General features: G+C 39.4%; 1 protein-coding gene across 5 annotated transcripts in view; it reads right to left on the bottom strand.

Annotated features, from left to right (window-relative positions):
- The window catches only part of utrn (utrophin), a 274,929-nt gene that overhangs the window by 154,850 nt on the left and 105,438 nt on the right, over nt 1-14,641 (bottom strand). For all 5 annotated transcript variants that reach the window (XM_073874808.1, XM_073874812.1, XM_073874811.1 and 2 more), the window contains 11 exons: nt 12,949-13,116; nt 12,685-12,846; nt 12,362-12,532; nt 12,109-12,288; nt 9,925-10,053; nt 9,355-9,525; nt 9,102-9,278; nt 8,764-8,892; nt 5,122-5,367; nt 3,886-4,058; nt 1,545-1,680 (listed from right to left, as the gene is read on the bottom strand). In XM_073874808.1, coding sequence (XP_073730909.1) covers nt 1,545-1,680; nt 3,886-4,058; nt 5,122-5,367; nt 8,764-8,892; nt 9,102-9,278; nt 9,355-9,525; nt 9,925-10,053; nt 12,109-12,288; nt 12,362-12,532; nt 12,685-12,846; nt 12,949-13,116 — 1,842 coding nt within the window. The remainder of the gene's footprint in view (nt 1-1,544; nt 1,681-3,885; nt 4,059-5,121; nt 5,368-8,763; nt 8,893-9,101; nt 9,279-9,354; nt 9,526-9,924; nt 10,054-12,108; nt 12,289-12,361; nt 12,533-12,684; nt 12,847-12,948; nt 13,117-14,641) is intronic.

The raw sequence follows: 14,641 nt of genomic DNA, 5'->3' as shown, positions 1-14,641 counted from the left end.
TTTAAAGGTTTTAATTAAAAAAATAATAATAATGTCAATACAAATAATTTTTTTAGCATTAATCTTAAACTGGTGGTCTTCTTCCTCCGCTTAGTTTTTCAGTTTACAAATTACACTGTCTAAATGGGGATTAGGCATGGCACCAGGCGCAACTGGCTTTTAAAGGGGATAAGAGCTGAGACTCTCATTGGTTTATTGCACATTACGCCCAAAACACACCCATAACTCATTACGAGAATAGGAACAACCCTTTTAGGCCGTGCGCCTGGCGCAAAAAACATTTCCCCGTCCTAAATTAGCAAAAGTGGATTCGGACATGTCCGTTTAGACCGTGCGCTTAGACAATGCGCTTAGATCGTTAAAATAGGGTCCTTCGATTTTGCTTTTATCTAATTTCTTAAAAAAGCCTCTCTTTTGTCTAGTCTTTAAATTAAAAGTTAGATTTTTGTGAGGAAATAATTTAAAAAATGACCACTTTAAATGCAATATTAATCGTATCCTTAATATTATAAGCCGTGGTGAGTTAATGCGCTGAATGCTTTAAACCCAATAGCGATGTCCAATTCAAGAACGATCTCACTTAGGGCTGTGAAAATTAATCATACGAATGCACGTTTTCTCAATGAATGAATTTGAATGAATTACGGTTTAATGCCGCCACATCCAAAAGCCAGAGGGCGCTCTCGTGTAGAAACTCCCTTTGTGCCACAGAAGAAGTAACATTACAAATGCCATTCCAGGAAATATCTAGAGGCATGTTTATATCGCTGTTCTTCAAATTAGCATTTTCATGATAATAAAAATATTTTGAATGATTGTGCTTTTTTTAAATGCACATTATAAACGACTCAAATTCATAGTGATTTTAGATTGATAAGGACTTCCTACTGATCACAGAGCTGTAGTACACGCACAAGCTGTGCACGAAACACAGAATCGGACGGAGCCTTGCGATTCAGAATCGATTTCAGACAGATATTTTTAATGAGGAACGCGATGCATCGATGCACAGCCCTCAATATTTTCAAAGAACCGGAATTGTTTTAATCGTTGAATATTTGATTTCCTACTATGGAAGTCATTGGTTACCCCCAGCTATGTACCAACCATCATTTATCAAAATATCATCTTTTGTGTTCATCAGAAATAAAAAATCATACAGGTTTACAACAACATGAGGTAGAGTAAATGATGAGTTCTCATTTTTGGGTGAACTATCCCTTTAAGACTTCGAGTATAAACATTGTGACTCTTTTTGCAGCCTGACATTTTAGCGTCGGGCGTGAAATTACTGAGGCACTACCACACTGTATAAACCTGTTGCTTTTTCGATTTTCATTTTCTGTTCACAGTATAGAGTCCTATTTGAGACGCACACACCGTATCAGCATCACCCCTACAATCACATGAATCACTTCCACTGGGTTCGAGTTACTATCACAAAACTTTAACAGCTAAACCACAGCAATCCCCCTGAACATCAGATATTAGATAAAGGTCAGTAAAGATCTCTCTGTGACCTCTCATCCTATTTCTTATCTGACCTGTTGTTGTGCACGGGCGCGCTGTACATCCAGTTCTCCATCGGCCAGGATCTGTTCAGTATCACTCAACCACTGTGAAAGGTCATTCATCTCACAGTGAAACTGTCGCCACTCCTCTACAGCTTGATCAAAACATCTGGAAACACACAAACATCAGAATATAAGTGACACATTAACACATTACTGAATCAGATTTATATAACTGATCAGAACAGATCTGGGTGATCATTTTAAGCTGTTTATGGTCATGTCATTAATTTAAAGGTTCCAAAAAATGCATTGTAATAATCTGTTAAAGTGTTGTCTGATATCTACATAGAAGGTTTGTGGCTTTATTTATTAAGTGCAAAAATGATCCAGATGCAGTTAATTATGTCCATTTACAACTCTAGGATTTGCCTTTATAATGAAATGGTCTATTATTACCTTATTTAAAAGGGTCATGAATAATAATGTTGAGCTCTGCTCTGATTGGCTGTTTCGCAGAGCAGTTCAGTTCAGTAGCTCTGTGTGTGTGTGTAAACAGATCTTATATTTGAGTCTCGAGAGATGAATTGCATTTTTTTGTCGCAATGCGCATGTGTCGAACACGGGTGTGCCTCATACGTCTTGAAAAGTGAAGCTGCTGTGAAAAGTGAATCGCCCCCTGGTGGCTGGCTGCAGTACAAGTCATAAACCCCCTCTCCATGCAACAAATGGGACTAGAAAAAATTAATTACACTTCTAATTAAATTTTCCCGAAAGATGGTTTTGGTCCTTTAAGGTAGTTGTTATCACGCTGATATATGTACAATTTTTGTGATAAGTTTCATTTTAGCTAGTAATTTGATGCTATGAAAACAGGGGTGTCATTATGATTGACATTTGTGATTGATAGCTTCTGTGAGCGGACTGTCGAAGCTTCGAGGGAAGATTGAAGATATAACTACTGTAACTATCAGTTTTCCATTTCTGTGTCATTTCACACTGCATCGTCCATTTACAGTCTATGGTCGAAAATCTTTATACACATACGAGTCAAATAAACTATATTTTTTAACGCTGTGCGTTAGACTGTGCATACGTAATCTTTGCGTATACGTATAAAACTGATTACTGATACTCCGGTCTTAACCCGGTAAAGTTGTCCCCACTCAGTCTGATTTTACAGACTTAACATGATGTCCATCAATAAAGGATTTACATGTTCGTAGTGAGTATGAGTCAAGCACACACTTCCAGGCTCACGCTCAATGTAGTATACTCAATAAAGCACTTGATGTATTGGCAGGTGTTAAAACCCTTTAAACACATCAAGATCTAGACTGCAGAACACAACCTGATGTTTAAAGGGGCCATTTCACAAGACTTTTTTAAGATGTCAAATAAATCTATGGTATCCCCAGAATACATATGTGTAGTTTTAGCTCAAAATACCATATAGATAATTTATTACAGCAAGTTAAAATTGTCACTTTGTAGGTGTGAGCAAAAAATCTGCCGTTTTGGATGTGTCCTTTAAAATGCAAATGAGACGATCTCTGCATTTTATGTCAGTGGCGTGGTTGGATAGTGGAGATTAAGGGGTGGTATTATCACCTTTTGACATCACCAGGAGAGCCAAATTTCAATTACCTATTTTTTCACATGCTTGCAGAGAATGGTTTACCAAAATTAAGTTACTGGTTTGATCTTTTTCACATTTTCTAGATTGATAGAAGCACTGGGAACCCAATTATAGCACTTAAACATGGAAAAAGTTTGATTTGCATGGTATGTCCCCTTTAATAGCAATAAACAATGACTATTTTCACTAGAAAGACCAGTCCCATACTGATTCACCAGCCAGACTAACCAGTATATACACACCAGACAGGAAATGAATGGAGAACTGTGCCACTGAAAGTCTGTATAGTACCACAGTAACTGGGTCAAACCTCTTTCTGTGACATCTGCTGTCTGCAAGTACATTTGTGCCACATAAAAAACTTCATCTTATGTCTAACTGACTCCTGATAAAGGTGAAAACGTTTTTATAGGGGAAGCTTTTGACTCTACCAGAGTTTTGGGGTGAATCACAAAGAAACATGTCTAGGGCATATCTCACATGAAGAAAACAAAATGATATTTTGCAGACAAGAAACAGATTGTATAATATCACAAATCATCTCAATGGCTGAAAAAAATGCTTTGTTTCTTCTGTATTTAGGATTAATGATGACCTAATATCTATGGGCCACAGATATGGTTGGGATGTTTAGATTAGCAGTCAACCAGTAATAATGGGATACAGGATATCTATAAATAGGAACTACAGGCAGATCACTGGTATAGACAGAGGGAATTCTGGGTAAATACAGACCCTTTCCTCTGGTCGAACATACGGTTGACTCGGTCCCACTCTGAATTCAGCTGTGTAAGGGCATCTGATATCTGTGTCATCTCCTGTCTGGAAGCTTCTGGAATCACATCAGGCTGATGCTCATTGATCACCTGAACCTGTTCACCCAAACGCTCCAGACTCTCCCTTATACTCTATAAACAGAGACAAAACATGGTAAACATCACGCCGTAAACAGAAAATTATTCTGGTAAACTGGAATCGATGCGAACTACACGTCACAGAGATGTCTATTGTACGTATAAATGCCACAACCAATCAAAGGCGTTTTAATGATCAGTAACGACAACCGGACAAAGTGATTTATACAATCTGATGTGTTCATGATGACACATAATAAATGACCTCACATAGTAAAAACAAGCTGAAGGGCCAAAGAGAAAGCATCGTAATTGATGAAGATATTAGAAAATACATTATTTTAGATTTGCTGTCACATTGGCCGTGTGCAATGTAGATGATCATACACTACCGTACAAATGTTAATCCGTTAAACAAACGATATACGTTAATCTAGTGGTAAGATTGTGAATTGCAACCAATGGCTCAGTTCACAGACCCCCTTCCTTTCAAAACGCATAGAGAAGCTAAAGTAGTCGCCACAAAACAAACATGTAATCGTCTGAAAGGGGGTCGCACACCAGACGCGCAGCTCAGCGCCGCGTCGAGTCGCTGGACAACTCAGAGGTATTGTAAACAGGAAGTGCACATTAAATAACTCGAGATTCGCCAGATAGCATCTACTTCAAAATGCAAAATATACGATAGCAGTCAATGTTCATTGTTAATGATTTGGGACATATATGATGTTATTTAATGTTAAACTATGTGAGTGGTGTCTGTGGCGCAACAGGGATTTGAGCAACTTCCTGAGTCATAGCTGGGCGGCGCGGTGTGCGTATACTCATAAAAAACAATGTGTTTGATTTTTTTAGAATGGCGCTGAGCTGCGCGTCCGGTGTGCGACCCCCTTGAGACAAAATAGTGACAAGACCCGCTCTACATGACAGGGCTAATGTCAAAAAATTATATTGCATTTCTGTCAAGAGGACCTTCTAAAAGTTATGCACCTTAAGATCATAAAAAATCATTTCAGTCAAGTGACCCTGAACTTTTCAATAGTATTGTGTACAGTGCTACAGAAGTTTAATACAGTTTAAGCTGCATGATGTTAATATGCAGACGTGTCTCTCTAACCCTGAGTGTGTCCTCCTGACTGGAGAAATCTTCAAACAGTCCTCCGCTCAGCTCTGAAGAGTTCAAGAGCAGCTCGATGTCGGCCATGGCCAACAGGACCTTATTAATGTCCAGCAGATAGTCAGATGGAGAGACAGACACGCTCCTCTCATGCGGTGGAGAGGGGGATGAGTCGGCTCTCTGTGGAGAAGACAACGAGTCGATTGTTTCTTCAACAACTACCCGAGTTCTGATGATATGCAGCTCCTGTATACAGAGAGAGAAAGAGAGAGGGAGTAAACAGTGACTCGTCATACACTTAACAGCATTTATCGGCCGCATTTACACTGCCTGTTTAAAGTGAATCAATTTAGATTTTTTCCCTCATGTGGCACAGATCAGATATGACCCACGGATGTGTAAGCAGGAAAAAAGCGCATAGTTTCAGGCCTCATTCATATGTGAAAATAAATTGGATATGAATCGGATACATGCATTCACGCCCACAATGTATGCTGACAAATCGGATATTCCCATCTCAAGACGTGTCGTGCGTCATTGAAAATGATGTCAACTCAGGTGGACACGCCCGTGATCACATGACTCTTCTTAGCAGCGCATCTTTGGTGCGATGGCACCACTTAATGAAGTAATGTTGAAGTTTTATGTCTTGTTACAGAAATAAAGCTCTATAATCTTTTATTTTCCCGACTATCAGTCACACTTTTTTCATAGTTCGGCTGGTCCTGCAAATCAGGTGTGACTTGTAGGTCAGTATGAATTAATTTTGACATAATATATGAACCAAGAGACATCATTACCGTCTTCAGCAGTGAGAGTCCGCTATATGCTGCTCCTGTATTTATGTAATTCAGTGAATTCAGTGATGTGGAATGACGAGCCTGCGAACTTGATGCACGTTGGCTTGTTTTGTTCATTTAGTCAACCTTCCAGGTATGTTCAGTATGCTATTGTGTATCATGTAAATAAATGTTTGTATTAAGTTAACGCACAGACATCTATTCAGCCTGCTGTTCTGTGTGCTATTGTTTAGTTGAATAACTTGCCTTTCCAGATTAAATGTCTGTTCTTTGGCTTGGATTTTGTGAAATAATTTTCTAAATAAATGTAGGGCCCTATAATTTTCGCGATCACGGAATCGCGGACGGAATCGCGGAATTGGCCAATTAACACGGAATCTAGTATTAACGCGGAATTTTGCGGAATTTTACATATTTTGAATAAAATTATGTTTTTGTGTGGGAGACGAACGTATGTCTGGGGGAAATGCAGACCGGGGGAAGTAAATCTGGGCGACACGCCCCCTCCCGTTGTTTCAGACCCCCTCCAAAACACTGAAACCATGGCGAAGGGGCTCTCCACGACTCTGCTTTCGTCAGCAAAAAAATATTTGGTTCGACGCTAAGCACTTAGTTCCGAGCAGGTCTCACATGACTTTTATATGACCGGAGAACTGTTATTTTGGAAGTTTTGTCAACACTCTGTTCACGGTGAGCGCAAAGATACATGCACTCTCTCATCCACGTCTGTCTCACTGTACCTCTCTCACGTGCACGCGCTCACGCATCTGTCCGAAGTGCGAACACAAATGTATTTGTTCAGTTTTATGCATTTCAAGCGAGCTGAGGCAAACTAACTATCCCTCGCATTTAAAATATAATCATCTGCATCGTGGCGCCGCTCTCTGTCTCTCTTTCGCTCGCATGTGCAAAGAGCTGCGTGCTCATGCTGTCCTAAGTCAGATCACTAACTATTCTGTGTATGTTTGTAAAGTTATATGCATTTCAAGCGATTGTGTATAAAATATGGATCGCGTTCCGCTGGATTGATGTGTTTAAGGCACTTCTGAAGGCACCACTGCTTTGACACCTTGTTACAGCCTCCTGCAACAACACTAAACAATGCATTGAATTGAGTTGTGTGTGCGCGTGCGTGTGTATGTGCGTGTGTAAATGCATCTTTTATAGTCATTTAGTAATCCTGTTATCCAGTTTTCCCCCCAAATCATTTACATTTTAATCATTAACATTAAAGGAACACTCTTTTTATGACTAAAATAAAAGTAAAGGGTAAAAAATATAATTGCCAAAAATTAAAACGGATAAAACGGAATTTGCAAAAATTAAAACGGAGAAAGCGGAATTTGGGAAAAAATAAAACGGAATTTGGGAAAAAATAAAACGGATTTTATAAGGCCCTATAAATGCGATGTGTAGCCCATTGGGATATATGTTTTTTCCTCTTCCTGGCGCATTTTTGATTGATGCGACTTATAGTCCGGAAAACATGGTCATCATTTTGTCTGTGTCCATTGCATATCGCAACATTTTACTTCCTGTGTAGTTTAATCTGTTCCAGGTCAGTATGTCTACCTTGAACTGTTTTGCCAAGTGTTTAGTGTAAACGCAGATATCGGTAAGTCACTTTTAAAAGATAATGTAAGAAAAAATCTGATAGTGTCAACAAATCAGAATTGGTCATCAAGATCTGCAGTGTAAATCCAGCTTTAGAGATCATATATGAACAGGGCGCATTGTTGGAATGAGAGAAAAACAGAGCCATTTATATAGCTAAAATCCATAAACATTGCAGTCATTTAGGTTGTGACACAACTACATGCATTTAAACACTTTCAAAAATGCATCAAACATAAAAACACTGAGGACTAGGGATGCACCGAATCCAGATTTTTTAGGTTCGGCCGAATCCCGAATCCACCGTTTAAGATTCGGCCGAATCCGAAACCGAATACCGAATCCTACTCGCATCCTTATTCCATTAACACAGTAAAACACATTAATGAAGTAAAAAACGTCCACAGCAGTGTATTTTTCATTTTATTTAATTTTAACTGTACATTATGCCAGGATGACAAGTTGGAAAAACTATTTTGACAATTACCATAAGCCTATGCATAATGAAAGCGATGCGTTGCGACACGCTCGTTTTTCCAATAAGCAAGCAGCTCCGCGCTGAAAACTATATTTAACTTTGAGTGAGAAGCTCCGCTCATCAATGTCAGTCTTCACACGGCCGTCCAATTACAGTGGAGGAGGGGCAGGACATTACCACAGCAACTAACCGGCTCACAGCTGAAGCATCACAGCTACCAAGCGCTCGGCTGAAAAACAGCTGGCATTTGGGGTCCTCAAGGCGTTTTCAGCGGTGTTTAAAAGTTTTGGTGTGTCCAGCTGACCGAAAGAAAAAGCTCATCTCCACGTCAGCACCCGATGTGTGTAATCAACGGCTGCGTGACGTCGACCAGCGTAGCGCAAGCCTAGGGTTCGGTTCGGTGGAAAAAAAATCTAGGATTCGGCCGAACCCGAACCCCGCCAAAAAGCCCAGTATTCGGCCGAATCCGAAACCGAATCCTGGATTCGGTGCATCCCTACTGAGGACATAAGTCAACTGAGCCCTATCATTGACATTAAGCTAATAGTAAACGACTAAAATACTGACTTGTGGGGTCAAGATTATTTCCAATATTTTTTTTTTAGATTTAATCACATTTTTCTGGATACTATTTGCAAAAAACATGAAAAGCATTGCTAGTGTGAGGAAAACCTAATTCAGTTCCTTTAACATACAAGTCAACATAGCAATGTTACAGCAACTGAATCGTATAGTCGTATAGATTGAGACCTTGTAGCGTGTTTGTAGCAGTGTGAGTTTCCTGCGGATCTCCATCCTTCTGTCCTCATCGGCAACAGACAGCAGCACCTCCTCACCTCTCCTCAACACCTCCTCAACATGAGCTTTCTCCTCATCCAACTATAATATACACACATACACACAATTGATATTGGGATAAAACTTATCTGGAGAGTCAATAAAGTCCCCGTGAACAAGAAGTCGCATTCAACTTTACTTCTGCATTGAGTGAAATGGACTATCACAATAGTGGGTGTGGCTTGTGTTTCCACTGTGCTTTGATTAGATATAGAAAAGTAGGCATATCCAATTGAGAGTTGTGTGTGTACCCTGTCATCATCAGTTGTGTGTGTATGGTCCTGTTGGTCGAGGGCTTTGAGAGCACCCTGTAGTTCAGATTCAAACACTTGTAGTGATGATGAGGCGAGAGGAGCAGCTGAACTTTCACTCAACACCTCCTGCTGCGTCCGCGCCTCCTCCTGTTTGACCTCAAGTCCAGCAGACACCTGTACACAACAAACACACACTCAGTCCTGACACACAGTGACATTGCTTTACAAACGTCTGGCACTCGTGGTTTACCTTAGCGGCACTGATGTGTTGTGCCACCTTGTGGTAGCTTCGGTTCAGGTCGGCCAGTTTAGGCTCCACCAGCTCTCTGCACGCAGGCCCTCTGCTGGTCATCAATATAACCGCCTGATCACGTGCACTGTCCACACGCACGCTCATCCCCTCCAACTCACACAACACAGCCTAGAAACACAGAACCAAACCTCAGACGAGAGAGACTGATATATTAAGCCACCAAGCATAGTTTGGTTTAGGGTGGGTATTTAAACCCCAAATGTCACAACAAGCAACAGGCTGGCAATAAATAAACTGATATCTCAGAACACTATCAACTAATGGGAAGTTGTAAACACAATTCTCAGCAGGTTGATTAAAACCTGTGCACCTGACTCGTGGAAATGGCTTAAAGCCAGAGACGATTAGAGCTGGAGATTATACGCGGTTCAAAGTATATAAACGTTTCACTTTATTGGCAGGATGAAGTCTCTCGTGTTTACAATTTTTTAACTGCTGTAACTAAAAGTGACGCTCTTAAATCCTGCATGTGGAGTAAAAAGGCTTTGCGTCTGTGTGTATTGTGACCTTCATCATTCTCTCTCTCTCTGCAGCAGACATCTTCTCCATCTCATCCAATCGAATCTCAGTCTGATACAGCCACGTGCTGATGTGTGCCAAGTTTTCATCAAACATCTCCACTTCACTTCTGTGATTCTGAAACACACAGAATACACAACAGTTTTATCTCAGGTATACAGTAAGCAAGCTCATGCTGCATTTGCTTTAATGTTTTTAAAATCCCCAAGGATTTTGGGGAGCATCTGAAAACTGTTTATTGGCACCTAATATGCAAAATCCACTTTTACAAGGTGTTTGGACCAAGGGGCAACCTTCCGATCTCTCTGATGAAGCCAATACAGAAGTGACTTAAACTGCAACTCATCGACTGGCCACTAGAGGCTGGCTCCAAAAGGGAGTCAATTTCCATAGACCGACATGTTAAAATGCCCAACTTTACAGAAGAAATAAACATAAAATAATATTTTAAAAAACTTATTTTTTAGTCCTTATTAACTCAATGCAGTCTTATTAGACATGCTGTTTTGATTCTCTTGTTAATGTGATGTCACACAAACAAAGCCCCGCCCACAGAGACTGACTGGTGAATTCTAGACAAAAGTTTCTTTTTAAATGTGTTTGTTAGCACATTATAGCACTAATGCAGCTAAAGATACTATTGTCGCAGACTGTAGTCACAGGAATCAGATCTATTTTTAACCGAAAGTGCTCACTGTCTGTTGGTAAGGGAGTGATCTGTAGCTCATTTGCATTTAAAGGTGCACACATGAAAACTTTGCTTTTTTGCTCACACCCAAATTTTGGACATGCTATAACAAATGATCTGTGGTTTTTTTTTAGCTAAAACTTCACAGACACATTCTAGGCACACCTGAGACTTATATTACATCTTGTAAAAATGAGAATAATAGGTGCTCTTTATTTAAAGGGTAGTTCACCTAAAAATAAACATTTTAAGAAATGTTTGTAACCAAACCGTTCGTGGACCCCATTCACTTCCATAGTAGGAAAAAAGAATACTATTGAAGTAAATGAGGTCCACGAAAGGTTTGGTTACAAACATTTCTCAAAATAACATCCTTTGTAACAACATGAAAGTGAGTAAATGATGACAGAATTTTTATTTCTGGGTGAACTATCCTTTTAAGACATTAATTTTTGATGATCTTCAGAAACCCCTTCTTACGTCTTTGTTTGTTTTGTCTACTATAGGGCTGGGACAACGCAAAAATACGTTGACGCAAAATATGCGCATCGATTCGTCAGACCCAAAATGGTGGCTCCCTAGAGTAGTAGCAACGCGAGTAGCTCCAGTCCACCCCAGTTTCACAACGCAAGTGTGAACAGTGCGTAAGCGGCGCGTGTTTTTTTCAGTGCCCATGTCAACAAGCATGCACAACGCATGGTTTAAATGCTCGTGGATTGACGCGAAAAAGTGTAATTTTACCATAAAATCATGAATGTGATGCCAAGTGTGTTTTAAACAGTCATGGCTTTGAGCAATTTAACAGAAAGCAATGAAATATGTAAAAACACACTGTTGCCAGAAGACTGCGCTTTCATTCACTCTCTGTCCAGCAGTAAATGAGTCCTCGTCTATCTTAATAACCTTAAGAGAAAGAGATTTAATAATGTATGTGCTTCTTAAGTCTATAATTGTGTTTATATCTGTCATTACATGGACTAGAACAGCACGAAAACAATGTGGATTAAACAAATCAAGTTATAAAAATTACACTGACCATCCAAAGGCACATTGAAGAGGTTTTGCTCATAAATGCATGTAAAATAAAGTAAAATGAACTTGAGATTTTTATACTGTTACTAAACTGCACAGTATGAGCTGCAAACGCTTTATTGCTACCTCTGACTAAGAATGCATTATTTTGCACTTGTATAGTCTTTTTTTATTTTGAAATTTTAAGAGCAATAAACATATATTGAAATGTTTCCATTCAGATATGTAAATCAACATGTATAAATTGCTATTAGTTAATAATGGGGAGATAATCGAGAGTCAAATCGAATCAAAGTCGAATCGGTCTGACAAAATGAATCGTTCGATTAATCAATGCATCGTAAAAATAATCGCTAGATTAATCGTTTAAAAAATAATTGTTTATCCCAGCCCTAGTCTACTATAATCTATATTAAGTAAAAAGGCAGAGACTTTAAATGGGACACACTCACCAAAACAGCACTGAGCCAATCCTCTATCAGCGTGTGCACACGTTCCCAATCCTCATTTAGTTCAAACAATTTATCCTCCAGCTGAGCTTCACTTCCCTCCACTAACGCCTGCAGGGCGGCGCTGTTCTCCATTATTACAGACAGATCGTTCTTCTTCCTCTCAGACTCCTTTAAAACACCCTACAAGAAAAAACATACGAGTTATCACGCAGCATTCAACTTTGCTGAACATCTCTGTATGAAACACGCTCACGTTTGCCCACGCGATCTCTGCGTCGATATCTTCGGGCATGTCGCCCGTGTCGAGTTTCTCTTTGAGCTGCGTGTCGGTCTGCTTCATCCAGGCCTGAAGGGCGGCGCTGTCTTTCTGCAGCCTTTGAGACAGAGACAGAGCCTTCTCCAAATCCTGCTTCCCCTCCGTCACCTAACAACACACTCAATACAGTCAATACCGAGATAGGTATAGAAATCAAATTTATGTTGAATTTATTTATTATGTCCGCAGGTTGGAAAAAACCTGACCTGCGCATCGCTGGTACGTGTCTCTTTTATTTGTGTTATATGTGTGAGGTGTACCTGAGCTCCCAGGTCATTGTAGAGTAGTTTCAGGGAGGTGAGTTGCTCATCCATGCCTTTAGGATTGTCTGTCTGTTGTTTCTGTACAATCTGTCTGCCTGTTTTAATCACCGTCTCCACTTCTAGTTTCACTTCACTCAAGATCTTATACAGTTTCATGCATTCGCATCAACACAAGAGATGTAAAGTGAGTCTATCGTGAGGTATACACTGTATGTTGTTTATATGCTGTATGTATTTGATTATTCCTCCGCTCACCATGCAGCCGGTAAGGTGGGTTTGTATCTCTTCTGGTTGGGTGTCTCTCAGATCCAGCACGTGAAGTTCAGCTTTGGCATTATCCAGAATCCTCTTGCAGTCCAACATTCTCTGCTCAAAGTTAGCCGGTTTCTGGAATAGCTGGAATTTTGTACTAATCTCACGGAGTTTACGCTAAATGATACACAGAAATCCATAAAGTTATACTGTTATAATATTATAATTATATTAAATTATATACAAAAATAGCTTGGAAATCAGGGTTGAGTTTAAATAAGGTGACCATATGTCCTGTTTTTTGGACCTAAAAAATGGGTCCGGATGAGATTTCTAAGTCGCCCAAAATGTCTGGGATTTTGTTTTTGCTTTTGTAGTTGACATTCATTGTGTGCATTTTTGCATTGCTTTGACCTTTCTCCTTAGCAGTGGCCCCAAAGTTTTGCCCCAAAAACTGTAATGTATTCCACAATCTGTACACAAATTCATGATCGCTTTAGTTCCCTCATATAAAAACGTTGACACGTATTTGGGTCAATCTTTTTTATGCAATAGGGTGAGTTTAAAACCCAATTGTAGTACTCAGTGGTATTTATTTTATTCACAACCTCATTTGGGGGCTGAGCCCCTTAATCTAAGGTGACCAGACTTCCCCGTTTTCCGGGGACAGTCCCGTTTTTTGGTGTTCTGTCCCCGACTGGAGCTGTCCCCGGAAATGTCCCCGTTTTACAGCACATCCAAAACCAGCAAATACACTGAAAAACCCGATCAGCATGTAGCCTTTGCAGTACCAGACCGAAGCAATCATGTAATGATTATTTTCACCAGCAGAGGGGGCTGCGAGCTACACTGATTTAGAAAATAAAAATTTACTATGAAACACACAAGAAAGCTTCATCAAGTTATCGTCAATCAAGTTATTAAAACAGTCAAAGTTATCGGGGTTAAGGTATTAACTACTCATGTTAAATTAAAGTAATAAACCAATGAAGTGAACTGAACACAGCATGGTACTGAGCATTTGTTTTGTGTAGGCTAAATATGTTTACATTTTGCATTATTCCTTCTGTTCTTCACGTTTACATTACAATGCTATGAAATCAGCTGAAGTAGTACCTTAGAAATAATTTTTGATATGTCATGTCATATATGTGCACTAAATAAATAAAGGGAAAAAATAGATTTAGGCTACAGAAATTGTTTCTTACTTTTCAGTACAAATATTAAAAAATTCTTAAAACATGATTTATTTCCTTGATGAGAAAAATGACCTACTGTAAGAAAATAAGTCTAGTTTTAAACAAATAATATCAAATTCCTGCTTAAAACAAGCAAAAAAATCTTACCCCATTGGCAGATTTTTTTGCTTGTTTTAAGCACAAATTCACTTCAGTTTAATATTTTTGTCTTAAAATTAGACTTATTTTCTTGGGGGCTTTTGCTTATGAATAAAATGCATCTTGAAGAATTTTTAGAAATTTGTACTGAAAACAAGACAAAAATACGTCAGTTTTGCAGAAAATGCTTTGTCCCCAAATGAGATTTTAATGATATTTTGATCAATGAACTAAAGGAAATCTCCCCGGTTTTACACCCACTGCAGGTGTCTGTCTGCTTCCTGCCCCCTGGGCTTCATTTTAAAAAATCTTAAATATGATCACCCTAGGCCCTGTCCCAAATGGCGCACTCCGGACTTGTGGAC

This window comes from Misgurnus anguillicaudatus, chromosome 13 (genome assembly GCF_027580225.2).
Source record: "Misgurnus anguillicaudatus chromosome 13, ASM2758022v2, whole genome shotgun sequence".
Classification (NCBI taxonomy): Eukaryota; Metazoa; Chordata; class Actinopteri; order Cypriniformes; family Cobitidae; genus Misgurnus; species Misgurnus anguillicaudatus.
The sequence above is the reverse complement of the archived record's forward strand: the minus strand, read 5'-3'. Positions and strand labels throughout refer to the sequence as shown.